This window comes from Hyperoodon ampullatus, assembly GCF_949752795.1.
Source record: "Hyperoodon ampullatus genome assembly, chromosome: 19".
Taxonomy (NCBI): domain Eukaryota; kingdom Metazoa; phylum Chordata; class Mammalia; order Artiodactyla; family Ziphiidae; genus Hyperoodon; species Hyperoodon ampullatus.
The window spans coordinates 18950026-18963057 of record NC_136932.1 but is presented as its reverse complement, the minus strand read 5'-3'; the positions used below and the strand labels follow the sequence as shown (position 1 = coordinate 18963057).

General features: G+C 56.9%; 2 protein-coding genes across 2 annotated transcripts in view; both read left to right on the top strand.

Moving 5' to 3' along the window:
* Positions 1-1423: 1423 nt before the first annotated feature.
* TSEN54 (tRNA splicing endonuclease subunit 54) lies at positions 1424-8490 on the top strand (the record flags this gene model as incomplete). The annotated part of the gene is made up of 11 exons (XM_079725745.1): positions 1424-1479; positions 1623-1787; positions 1885-1948; positions 2032-2115; positions 2444-2542; positions 3525-3577; positions 5169-5270; positions 5455-6101; positions 6994-7054; positions 7369-7485; positions 7987-8490. The coding sequence occupies 11 exons, from the start codon at positions 1424-1426 to the stop codon at positions 8135-8137; spliced, it is 1599 nt and encodes a 532-aa protein (XP_079581871.1). The 3' UTR covers positions 8138-8490.
* Positions 8491-10475: 1985 nt separating this feature from the next.
* Positions 10476-13032, top strand: part of LLGL2 (LLGL scribble cell polarity complex component 2) — a 32954-nt gene continuing 30397 nt past the window's right edge. The window contains exon 1 of the mRNA XM_079725430.1: positions 10476-10527. The gene's annotated coding sequence lies outside the window, so the exon portion shown is untranslated. The remainder of the gene's footprint in view (positions 10528-13032) is intronic.

The window sequence follows — 13032 nt, the reverse complement described above, 5'->3', positions numbered from 1 at the left end:
CGCCGGAGGGATTGATGCGGGAAGACGGTACAGGGGAGCGAAGAGGACGGAAGGACACGACAGATGAAGGCGCCCGCGGATCCCGCAAGAAAAGTTAGTTTGTGCCCGCCCTCAAGGGTGCTGACCCCCAGATCAGTCCCCGCAGTCTCACCTCTCCCAGCCTCCCCGCCGGGGGTCCGGCAGGTCCTGCTCGGTCCCTGGCACTCTGGACGGTGGCTCCCACTGCCCCCCTTACCCTTTTTCCCCTCCTTCTCCTTTTCCAAGGCCGGCTCGGCGCCTCCCGCAGGAAATCCCGCCCCTCCCCCCTCCCTCCGGCCGGATCGGGAGCGGAGGGACCGTCCCGGCAGCGCAGTCGGACTGTCAGTCAGTGCCTACGGCCCCGCCCCGATCCGCGTCAGGCCCCGCCCCCTCTCTCTGGTCCGGACCGAGGACGCTGGCCGGGTCAGCGCATGCGCCCAGGTGAAGCGGCGTGGGTGGGGCAGAGAGTGCGTGCAGCTGCCTCCTGGCTGTGGAGCCCCCGGGGCTCTAGAGTTCAGACCGAATGGTGAGATACCCTGTTTGTGACTGGGTGGGACAGAAGACGTGATGTGAAGGGATCTGGGAACAGAGACCCAGGAATCCCACTTGGGAAGCCCCCCTTCCTCTTTGACCCTCGCCCTTCCCGGGACTCCCGCGGCGACCTCCGCCCGCGGCCAGAGTCGCCGACCCACAGCCACTGGTCGGGGCAATGGTGCCACCTAGCGGGCCGTGTCGGAACGACCCACGGTGGCGGCGGCGGGGACCCCAGCCTTGAGGAGGTGCTAATGATGGGCTGGGGTGGCGCTTCAGCACCATCGTGGGTCGGACAGCGCCTCCCCCCAACCCGCCCCGGCCCTGGAAACCCGGCTTCGGACTCTCTAGGAAGGGGCCCAACGGAAGACCCTGAAGGAACTCCGAACCTCCCTAGACTGCACCTGACAGCCCTCGGTGACCTTCAGTTTGTGAAGGTGGAATTCAGGAACCCAAAGCTCTCCCTTCTCTAAACCCCCTCTTCTAACCTCCCTGTCCAGCCTGGGTGGTGGAGACTAAGCAGCCCAGGGCTGCGGCGGGGAGGGTCACGCATTTGACTCTTCATACTACACTTTTCTAACGCCGGGCTCCTCAAGTTTTACTAGAGAGAAGCCCAGAGGCGGGCTGGGGATAGGAGAGGGGAGCGCCTCCAAATCCAGAAACCTGCAAGCTCTCCGCCCCTGGAATCGAGGCACATGTTTGTGGGCAGCCTCTAGGACCCAGGACACCCAGGAAGGTGGAAAGCAGGTGGATTGATCCGGAGACCCGAGGAGTAGAGGTAGGATCCCGCGGGCGCTAGGGCCGCGCGGAGTTCCGGCGGTGGGCGGGGCGTGGGCGGGGCGCGCGCGCGCGCGCAGCGGCAGACCGCAACCCCATGGAGCCCGAACCCGGGTCAGCCTCGGTGGAGGTGCCTGCCGGGCGCGTGCTCAGGTGCGGCGCGGCCCGGCCCGGGGGAGGCGCCGGGACCGCGGAGTGGGCGCCGGGAAGGGCCCGGGCACCCGGGACGGGGATCCAGGCCTGGGCCGAGCGGCCCCGACTGCGCGGCGCTAACCCCGCGTCCCTTCCTTCCCCAGTGCCCCGGAGCTCTTCGCTGCCCGTTCCAGGTCCCAGAAGCTGCCCCAGCGCTCGCATGGCCCCAAGGACTTCCTCCCCGACGGCTCAGCGGCCCAGGCTGAGCGACTGCGAGTGTGCCGCGAGGAGCTCTGGCAGCTGCTGGCGGAGGAGCGCGTGGAGCGCCTGTGAGGGGGCCGGGCCGGGGCGGGGGCGAAGCGGGGCGGACGGACCCGGTAGACTAATCCGGTAGACTGAGATGGACCCCTCCCTACTCCTCGCCAGGGGCAGTTTGGTGGCCGCCGAGTGGAGACCGGAAGAAGGCTTCGTGGAGTTGAAGTCTCCTGCGGTGAGCGGTGGGGTTCAAGACAGGGGACCCGCCTTCTCTGCCCTCCTGGCTCCTTTGTGACATTTGCTCTGGATCCCACGCAGGGTAAATTCTGGCAGACCATGGGCTTCTCAGAGCAGGGCCGGCAGCGGCTTCACCCGGAAGAGGCCTTGTATCTGCTGGAGTGTGTGAGTGGGGCCCTGGGAGAGTGGAGAAAGGGTTGGGACCAAGGAACCAGAAGGACGTTTTTATTGGAGAAAAGGTATATACAACTGAGTATTCAGGGAGCTTGTGACCTGATTTCTAGAGCAGGAGACAAGAATACCACGCAGAGAGCAGGCATTCCAGTCGAAGTTAGTGGTGCTGCCTCCCTCTCCCCGCTCCCCTTCCTGGTTGGCCCTATTCTTGCTGTGATGAGGGGGTCGTAGCACGCAGATATCAGAGCAGGGAAGTTGCCTCATTGGCTGTGCCACTGCAGGGACGGTTCACAACCCGAGCTGTTGGCCCCGCTTCCAGGGCTCTATCCAGCTCTTCCACCAAGACCTTCCACTGTCTATCCAAGAGGCCTACCAGCTGCTGCTGACTGAGGACACCATGACTTTCCTGCAGTACCAGGTATCTGCCACCCTCTCCCGGGAGAGAAGCCACCCATCCACTGAACTAATGAGTATTTATAAGTACCTCTGAGGTGCTAGGCACAGAGCCATGTGCTAAGGCTACAAGACCTGCAAGGGCTCTGTTGTCATGGTGCTTACATCCTAGTGGTGGCACTTGGGTAATATATAGGTAAGCAAGCAAATGGACGATTGACTTCACAGCTGAGTGCCAGGAAAAAGACAAAGAGGAGGAGGGGCACCAGGCTAGAGACAGAGATGTGGACACCATGATGGCATGGATGGTATTTCAAACCCCACTGGGCTGTACGGAGGTGTGGCCAGAGTAGAGGGCTGTGTCTGAGACCTGGGGCACTCTAACCTTGGGAAGGTCAGGGGGAAGATAAGGGAACTGAAGAGGGTCTGGCAATGCAGGAGAAAAACCAGGAGAGGTGGCATCACAGAAGCCAAGAGAAGGTCTTTCCAGGAAGAAGTGCTTGGCTATGTTGAAGGCTTGAGAGATCAAGCAAGCTGGGGGCATTCCTGCCTACATCCCTCAGATACGGATACAGGGACACAAGGATGAACATGTGGTTCATCCAAAGACTATTCCCCCCATCCCACCCATCTGTGGAGGTGCTGCGGGGCGGCCAGGTGTCCACCACCTTCTGCTATCTTGTCTTTATTGTAGTCACGAGCTTCACTGGTGACAGCTTTGGTATCTGAATATTCTAGGGTGTAGTTTTTTTCCTGGTCCATCAATTATCAGCTTTTTGGGATTTGTGTTTAAGAAACCGCTAAATGTCGTTTGTGGCCACAGTAAGGTAAGGGAGAGACAGGAATTCAGAGACTTGAGACCTTAGTTTGGGGAAAGCGTTAATAATGGAGTATGGTCCTGCCAGTCCCAGGGTTTGGAATCTGGGGGTGTGGTGAATGGCTTCTGTCTGGAGAAACTACTTGTTTTCAAAAGTGGACGTCTGACCTCTACTTTTTTATCTTATGAGGTCTTCAGTCACCTGAAGAGACTGGGCTATGTGCTTCGACGATTCCAAGCAAGGTAAATCCCTATCTTATTTCCCTCGAATGTATTCTAGTCCTGAAACCTGGCTGACTGGCCCCAAAGCAGAAAGTGGCCTCTCCTTACCTGGAATCCTTGGGGAACTGCAGCTTTCTGAACAGGCTGGAGGTGCTCTATTGAGAGGCATGTTGGGACAAATCTGGGTCATTTCATCTTATCCTGGGCTATCAGATTGAGCCCCATCTTCAGCCCGTTCACTCCACGGATAACAACTGAGCACCTACAGCTCAGCGTGAGAATGGAGATACGGTACCGGAACAGTGCCTGGCACTTAGTAGGTGTGCAAGCAGATTTGTTAAGTGAAAATATGAATGAAGGATCAAGTGAGGAATTAACAGTTGAGTAGGGTTTCACATTCCTTTTGCTAGGTTAAGTGTTCTTTCCTTCTGGGTCTTCTGAGGATCAACACCTTAGTAATCCAGCACAGCTAAGAGTCACAGAGACTTTCAGGCTCAGGAGAAGAAACTGGTACAGCCTTTGCAGGTTCACAGTATGTCAGAAATGCTCTAGAACAAGCACATCCTTTAATTCCTGAAAGTGGAACATATCTTAAGGAAACAGTCACAGATGTGTGTGTAAGTTCACCTGTGAAACGTGTTTATTCATTCAGTCATTTGTTCAACAGTATTTATTGACTACCTACTGGGTGCCAGGCCCTATGCTGGTTGCTGAGGAATAGCAGAGAGCAAAATCACTGCCCCCACAGAACTTGTATTTAGTGGGGAGCTTACATGAAACACCATCACTTTGCGAAATCAGTGATCTTGGAAACATACTATAAGCCCAACAGGGAAAGCATGGTCACACAGATTAAAGTTTATCCCTTAGAGCAACGCTATTTGATAGAACTTTCTGTAGTGATAAAAATGGTCTGTGCCTGTGTTATCCAGTATACGTGGCTTGTGTCACCGTGGGACTGAATTTTTAATTTTGTTTAATTTTAATAGATTTAAATTTAACTTAAATAGCCCCTTTTGTCTAGGGCGACCATATTGGACAGTACAGCCTCACAGCCATAAAAAAAATCATGGCAGGGAAGAATGAATAATGTCCATAATATACTGTTGAGTGTAAAAAAAAGACTACACGGTAGTATGTTAGTACAGTGTTATTTTTGAGAGGGAGAAACATGGAGAAAGACAGTATGCGTGTTTGTAAGAAACAGTGTTAGGAAGACAGTATGTGTGTTTGTAAGAAACAACGTTACAGTAGTATCTATGGGTTTTATTTTCATTTTTCTTGATTTTCCAAGTTTTCTCGTCCTCTCGTCCTCCAAGTTTTTTCTCACTAGGGATTAATTATTTATTGCTGGCTCTGCAGGAGCCCTGGTTTCAGGGAACCTCTGTTCAAAGGTGCCATTGGTGAGACCCAGAGGCCTGGACAAAGATGCATGGGCAGGCCCCTGTGTCTGCCCCCATGTACCCCGTGTGCAGGTCTGCCAGGGGCCTTAGCCCTTGGTGATGGCTCTAGCCCTGGTCCGTGACTTACTCTGAGCCAGTCCCTCACACATTCCATGGGGAGCACCAGACTGAGGAGGTGGATCTGTTGCCTGCCCCATTCTCACCCACAGCTCCGTCCTGTCCCCTTACGAGAGGCAGCTGAACTTGGATGGCAGTGTCCAGCGCTTGGAGGATCGGAATGGCAAGAGGAAGAGGAGGAGCTCCAGCTCTCAGTAATGCTCCCCACACGGCCACTCCCCAGGGAGAGCTTTGAGGGAGTGCTGGTGTTTGGGCCTTGGAGAATGCCCGGGCTTAAGAGCTGGGCTTGGGCTCAGGGAGGCTGTAGGGCACGTGTGGGTCGCGTGCACCTCGGCAGTCAGGAGCAGATGTGCTGCATTTCCTCCCCACGTCCCTCAGGTCCATTAATAAGAAGCCCAAGGCCCTGGAGAACCCCCTGCAGGGGGTGGATGGGACACCCGAGAGCCTGGCAACCTCCAGCCCACCTCCCCGATACCAGAACAGCCGATGCCCAGAGGAGAAATCCCAGGAGTCAAGCCCCGTAAAAGGCCCCATGGGCCCCTTTCAGCTTCTGGGGTCCCTGGAGCCCTGCCCTGGGCTGGCCAGGGAGGGGGTGCGGTGCAGCCGGGAGAGTGGCAAAATGGAGAACGGGGTCACGGGGGCTTGCAAGCCACGCTGGAACTTTGAGCAGATCTCCTTCCCCAACATGGCTTCAGATAGTCGCCATACCCTCCTGCTTGCCCCCGCCCCAGAGCTGCTCCCGGCCAACGTGGCAGGGCGGGAGACAGACGCTGAGTCCTGGTGCCAGAAGCTAAACCAGCGGAAGGAGAAGCTCTCCAGGCGGGAATGGGAGCAACAGGCAGAGGAGGCCCAGCGCTTCCGGGAGGATGTAAACTCGGATCCCGAGGTGCAGCGCTGCTCCAGCTGGCAGGAGTACAAGCAGCTGCTGCAGAGGCGGCACCTGCAGAAGACCCGGAGCCGCCCCCCACACCTGTGGGACCAGCCTGTCACGCCCTTGCTGAGTCCCGGTCAGGCAGACTCCCCAGGTACCCCCTCATCCTGCCATGGGCCACAAGACTTTGAAAGGGGCATGGATTGACCACAACTGATGGAGGCTTAAGAAAGATGGGGGAGGAGAGAGCTGTCAGTGGAGTGGAAACCACAAGGATAGTCCATTCTGGGAGGCAGCAAAGACACCCAGGTGGGAAGGTTTAGAAATGGCAAGTCAGTGCCCAAGGAGAGGTGAGGAGGAATGAAAACTACAACCACATCCTTAAAATCATAAACGAGATGCATGTGGAGTGGCTCTGCCACCAACTGGCTGTGGTTCCCTGTTCTCCCACCTCTGTCAGAGGAGAACAAGGGGGTGATATATTGGTCAGATAAAAGGAAAGCTTCTTGTATGCCCTGCATGTTAAGAATAGAGAACTAATAGGCAAGAATTGTGTTAGCGAATTCAGAACTACAGTCCTTAATGGGAACATGGTGAGTTGTAAGTAACTAGAGTCGTGTTGTTAGAGCAGTTAAATTTGAATTTCAGATAAACAACTAATTTTTTTTAGTATATGTATATTCCAAAAGTTGCATGGGGCATACCTACACTAAAAAAAAGAAATCTGGGGCTTCCCTGGTGGCGCAGTGGTTGAGAGTCCGCCTGCCGATGCAGGGGACACGGGTTCGTGCCCCGGTCCGGGAAGATCCCACATGCCGCGGAGCGGCTGGGCCCGTGAGCCATGGCTGCTGAGCCTGCGCGTCCGGAGCCTGTGCTCCGCAACGGGAGAGGCCACAACAGTGAGAGGCCCGCGTACCGCAAAAAAAATAAATAAATAAATAAATAAAATCTGATAATCCTAAACTAGATGGCAGATTCAGAAATGTCAGGGGGAGTCTGGATGGTTGACTGCCCTCACCAACGCCTTATTTTCACCATCCTTGTAGCCACAGTCCTTCAGCATATCTCTGTGCTGCAGACGACACACCTTGCTGATGGAGGTGCGCGGTGAGTTTCCAGGTAGTGCCTGTCTCCACAGTACTTTGGGTGCCGGCAGGAGTTGGCAGCTGGGATTTTACTCCTGAAGTTGGGCATGAGCTGGGGGAATCATTCTAGGGACCCCTACCCTGGCTAATATTCACGTATATCTAGGGGAGAGGGAGGAGTGAGAGACAAGAGTAGATTTTCCCCCAGCTTCTCAGGTAAGGTAGCCGTCCCTCCTTAGTCCCCCTGGAGGAACTGGGGGAGGGAAAGGGTGGTGTGGAAAGAAAAGATGGGGGAGGAGAGCCCCTGTTTCCTAAGGTTTCTCACTCTGTCCTCAGGCTGGTGGAGAAGTCTGGGGGCTTGGAGATCAGCTTTGATGTTTACCAGGCCGACGCCGTGGCCACCTTCCGAAAGAATAACCCTGGCAAGCCCTACGTCCGGATGTGCATTAGTGGGTACGGGACCAGCGAGCACTTCCCCCGGCTGCTGCCAGTTCTCTCATAAACTAGCTGGACCTCCTCTCCATGCCCCTGGCTAGTTCATCAGTCCCTGAACCAGTGGTCCAGAGAGAGGCCCCATAGCCAGTTAGTGCTACAGGAACCCAGGCTTCCCAATCCTCACCTCGCGTTCCTGGCATTTTCGAGTAGTCTCCTGTGCCACTTTAGTCCCAGGCTCACCCAGCAGAAGGGGTGTGAATCAGAGGGATTTCCGGGCTAAGAGTGGCGAGAACCCTACTCTTCCTAGTCCCCTTACCCAACCAGGGCTCTCTGGGTGTTACTTGGAGAACTTAATCAGAGCTGTGCAGTTTGCAGACAGGAGAGCCCAGGGGCCAGACTTCTTGTACCCCCAACTGTTGTCTTACACAATTGCCCTTCCCTGGGAGCCTCAGAGGGCTGGGTTCTCAAAGCCTATGGGTGGGCTCTGTTCAGGTCTCAGTCTAACCTTGATTCTCGCAGATTTGATGAGCCAGTCCCAGACCTCTGCACCCTCAAGCGGTTGTCCTACCAGAGCGGGGATGTTCCTCTGATCTTTGCCCTGGTGGATCACGGAGACATCTCCTTCTACAGCTTCAGGGACTTCACGCTACCCAGGGATCTGGAGCACTGACCACGCAGCTCTGGCAGGGCCTGGGGTCTGCTCTGAGGGACCCGGACTGTCTGCTCTCAGGGACCATCTCAGTTGCCTCCTACACCCAGACTCTGACCTGTAGCTTCAGAGGCTAGTCTGGGCTTTGGCCCTGGGTGTCTGATGCTTGCAGGAGAGGGGAGCTTTGCCCCCACTACCTGGCTGCTGCAGCGCTTCCATGCCCCAGGCCTGAGATTGCTGCCTTGCAGTAAATCCCCTTGGAACTCAGGACTAGATTTCAGAGACCAGCGAGGCGGGGCAGAAGAGAGGACTCCGTGCCTTTAAATGAGAGGGTGCCTGCTTCTTGCGATAAAGCCAAAGCCATTAAAAAATAGATCCCTTTTCTGCTGTGGCTGGATGTACTGGACGAGTCCTCCCTACCCACCATACCATTGTCCGTGGAACTGGCCCCCAGGCACTCCAACCCTGCTGTATCCACCCACAGAGAGCACTGCGTTCTCTGGTGCTAGAGCTAAGAGCAGCCCTCGGGAGAGCAGGAATGCGACCCGACCCTTTCTCTGGGAAGTCACTGACTTCTAGCTAACTTGACTTTCAGAGGGGTAGTCCGAGGAGAGAAGATGGCACTCCACTGGTCCTTCCCTGAACGCAGCCAGGTCCGGGTAGAGGGGCGGCCGAGAGTCGACATGTCGGTGTGGCTTGAATCCTAGTCTTTCTGAGCTGTGCGGTGGAGCGTGCAGTTCACGCCCAGGCCTCGGGCCTGGCCTCCGCGCCCCTTCTGCTCGTCTCTCCTAGTTCCTAATCCCCTCCCTCGTCGTGCTGAAAACTCCGGTCGCTGTTGCTGCCGGTGATTCGGAGGGAGGTCCAGGTTTGGGGGCCTCCCAGAGAGGAGGCGCCTCGGCGACGCCCCAGTCCCCAAACCACCTAGTTCTTGGGTCCCGAAACTTGGCCCTGTGCTCGCCAGTCACCCTCTCTGATTGGGTTGGGCGCTTTCAGGAAGAGCCGGCCGGGCTATGCTCCTCCCTCCGGGGCAGCTCGGGGCCAGGTTGTGGGAGGGACCGTTCCCCGGGCTTAGGAGGTGGACCGGGGCCGCCCCGCGTTCCGGGAACTATTTCCTCCTCCGGGAGGCGGCGGGACACTGGGCGCGGCGCGGCGTCCTGCGATCAGATGCGCCCAGGTGAGGCCGAGGGCGGGCCGGCAGTGCCTCGTACATATTCACGCAGGCCTCGGCCCCGCCCCCGAGGTCCACGGAGCCGCGGGTTGGCCGGATCACGGCCCCCGCCCTCCCCGAGGGCGCCCGCGCTGCGCTCGGCCTCTAAGGCTTTGCGCTACCGGGGGCGGGGCCAGGCCCGGGGGGCGGGCCTCTGGGGCACTTCGCTCCGGGTTCCGCGGGCCCGGCCGGCTCACCATTTATGTAAATAGCGGCGGCTCCGCCCCCTGCTCGCCGCGCCGGAGGTGAGCAGGAAGGAGACTGTCGCCCAGCTGCCCGTGGGCTCGCGGCGGAGCGAGCGGAGCCGGCGGCCGGCGCCGAGGGACGCGGAGGCCTCGGACGGGGGCTGGCCTGGAGTTCCAGGTGAGGTGAGGGCCAGGACCCACCTAGTCGAGCCCGCCCCCTCGGGGCGCCCGCCACTTGGGGCGCCCGCCACTCGGGGCGGGGAGGCAGGGGAGGACCGGGACCCCTGGCTTCTCCGGGCTGGGCGGGGAGGGCTGCGCGCAGATCCGCTCGCCTCGCTCCGGATCCCGTCGCTCCGCTCGTCTGGGAGAAAGACACCTGTAGAAAGTGCCGCTGGGAACTTTTCTGTGCCTGATCCGCCCGCGATTACAGAATTTGGGTTTCAGGTTTGCACAATAGTGTTGGCTTTGGAGAGCAGGGAAACAGGTGCTCGGCCCGGCTGGGTGCGAGGGTCACTGCGGGCGGAGACGGAGTCCCCGGGTCTCGGGCCCCACGTGTAAGGCGCCTGGCCGGAAAGGCAGGCGACGCGCGTCTCCAGAGTGGCCCTCTCTCCGCGAGCGGGGGCCGGAGCGCTTTACGTTGGCGGCTTAGCCCCTGCTCCTGCCATCTGGGCCTTCTCCCTGCCGGCCCTTTGAGCCTCCTAATCCCCGGACACAGGAAGCCCGCGGAAGGGACTTGGGTCCTGGGGCCTTTCTCCGCCTCAGGCGGCTTTGGATACCTTTAGGGGACGTTACGGAGACCCAGTCTCTTTTCCAAGACCACGGGGGTGGGGTTGCGCTGCGGGACACTGGGACTTGGCAAGAAGTGAAAAATACCGTCTTGCCAAAGAAAGTGTGCAAAGTTTGCTCTTGGTTTGCTCAGGCTGGACGGTTCGCAGACACACCGAGCTTTGGCTGTGGGGAGAACTGACTGTAACCAGGAGAGCTGTGGTGTGGCCCCCTGAGGCTCTCACCTGAGACAGGTGAGCTTTGGGTGAGGTGGGCGGTGCGTAGACTCGGAGCCGTTCCCATGGGGATCCATGTGCCAGATGCAGGGCGTCTTAACCTGGGCTCTAGGGAGCCTCTGCAGAGTTTACAACTCAAGGTCCTGTCAGGCTGCAGAGGGGATTCTGGGCAGGGAGGGGAGGAGTGTGTCAGGGAGACAGGAAACTCCAGGTGGGAGGAACAGAGCAGCAGTACAGAAGAGCCCTAGCCCAGCCCAGGGGAAGCCAAGGTCAGAAGTGGCTTCTGAGGAACAGTCTGGGTCTTTGTGAGCTGAAGCATGGGAATGATCCAACTTCTTTATTTTATGCACAGGGGATTCAGATTTGGTTTTCTTCAATTATCTGCCCACAGTGCTCACGTATGTCAGTGAGGGCTCAAACCCAGCTCTGGGGGCTCTGACCAGTGCTTGCTCCTATTCTCTGAAGTTAGACTGGGTCACTGTCTGTGGGAGCCACTGGGCAGTGTTTCCAAGGTCTGGGGTCATCCTGCATCCCTACTTTTCCCTGAGGCAATGGAGTATCCCCTTTAGCAGCAGATTAATATAATTTTTTAAAATTTATTTTTGGCTGCACTGGGTCTTTGTTGCTGTGTGTGGGCTTTCTCTAGTTGCGGCGAGCAGGGGCTACTCTTCGTTGGTGCGTGGGCTTCTCATTGCAGTGGCTTCTCTTGTTGCGGAGCTCAGGCTATAGGCACGCGGGCTCAGTAGTTGTGGCGCACGGGCTTAGTTGCTCCGCGGCATGTGGGATCTTCCTGGACCAGGGATCGAACCTGTGTCCCCTGCATTGGCAGGTGGATTCTTAACCACTGCGCCAGCCAGGGAAGTTCCAGATTAATATAATTTTAATAATTTAGTAACTTAGTACTTAGCAGCGCTCTAGTGCACAATAGCATTAAAAGAAAGAAAAAAGCCCTTAATCCCAGATGACCCCATTGGTTTAAAAAATAAAAAAGGTAATAGGAGCTCACTGGGGCAAATGAAGTGTTTCAGAAAGTGTAAAATAAGACAGAAAAAAACTTCTCCCTCGAGCTTCACAGTCTTTCCTCAGATACAGTGCTCATTAAGTTTTTTAGTGTCTTTCGACTCAGGTGTAGTTTTGAATTGTGCCTTGTCGGTTTCTTTCTGTATGACCCTGGCTCTGTCACTTAACCAAACCTCAGCAAGCCTTGTTTTTACAGTTGTTGACGAGAGGATGAAAAATGTCATAAACACGTGTGGCCTGGCACATAGCTGGCACCAAGTGAGGGTGGGCTGCTTTAGCGTCCCCACAAAGCATAAAAAGCGTGGTCACTTGCGGGAATTTGGGCAGATACCTGGGCCTTTTGGATGTGCCTGACGGGTTGTGAGGGAATTTGACTTCTCTGTCCAGAAATCCTGATTTCTGAACGCCTCTGGAGATCAGAACTTTTAGAACGAGGATGTTGCTCCTTGGAGAGCAGAGGTAGAGGGCGGTGGCCTCTCCTAACCTCACTTCGGGTTCCAGTGGCCCTTGGGACTTCTGCTGCTCCTTGGAAAAGCCAGGAGTGAGGCCTAACGGCCAGACCCCAGCTGGCAGGCCTTTCCTGGGAGGAGTGTGTGTGTACAATCTAATCTGCTTTGCTTTCTGCTCAGGGGAAGGCTTGGCTGTATACATTCTGCACCCTGGTGGGCGGATAGGTTGGGGTAGCACATTCCTGTGCTGCTCTGTTGTCATTAAGGAGATTTTCTGTGAACTCCAGAGTGCCTCCTTTCAACCTCATTTAGGGAAGGGGTATCCTCTCCTGCCAGGACTTCCTGACCCCAGGACCCTCCCTCCCATAGAGAAAATGGTACACGGAGCTGGAGAGTTTGGCTTCTCTGCCATCAGTCTGTGACCCCCTATCTACCGCATTGGAGACATTGAGCATCCCTGGCAAGAGTCTCCAGGGGCAATGTGGTGTTCCCTGAAGGGTCCTTCCTGACGTGTCAGAGGCAGCTTTTGAGATGCCTGAATCGGGGGCCAGGGTGGAGGCCCGAGAAACCAATGGCCCTTGCTTCGGGGTTGGCTGCCTTGAGCAGCACTGGCTGCCTGGACTCACTTATCCTGAGTACTCAGCTCGGAGAGGCCTTCTTATCTCATCAGGCGATATCACTATCAGGGTTCCTCCTGGGTCTCCTGAGGCATGCCAGGTCTGTTTGGCAACTTTGTTTTCCCCTGCCCAGGAGTAGTTTTCAGGGAGAAGTGGGGTATGGGACAGAAGATGGGCGTCCCCCAGTAGGGCCACCAGTACTGTTCGCTCTTCTCCAGCCCTGGCTCCCTAGGGTCCCCCGGGAAAGCCTCCTCTCCCTGTGCCCTGTCACCATGGCGCTTGCCCAGCTCCCTTGGGGGTGGCCTTCCCTCCCCGCCCTGCCTCTCAGAGGAAACTGGTCCTTTGAAGAGTCACCCCACTCCTTCCCCTTCCCCTTTCCAGGAACCACAGTGAATTCTTGAGCTAGGAGAGGCTCCTCTGGGCGTGGGGACAGGGAA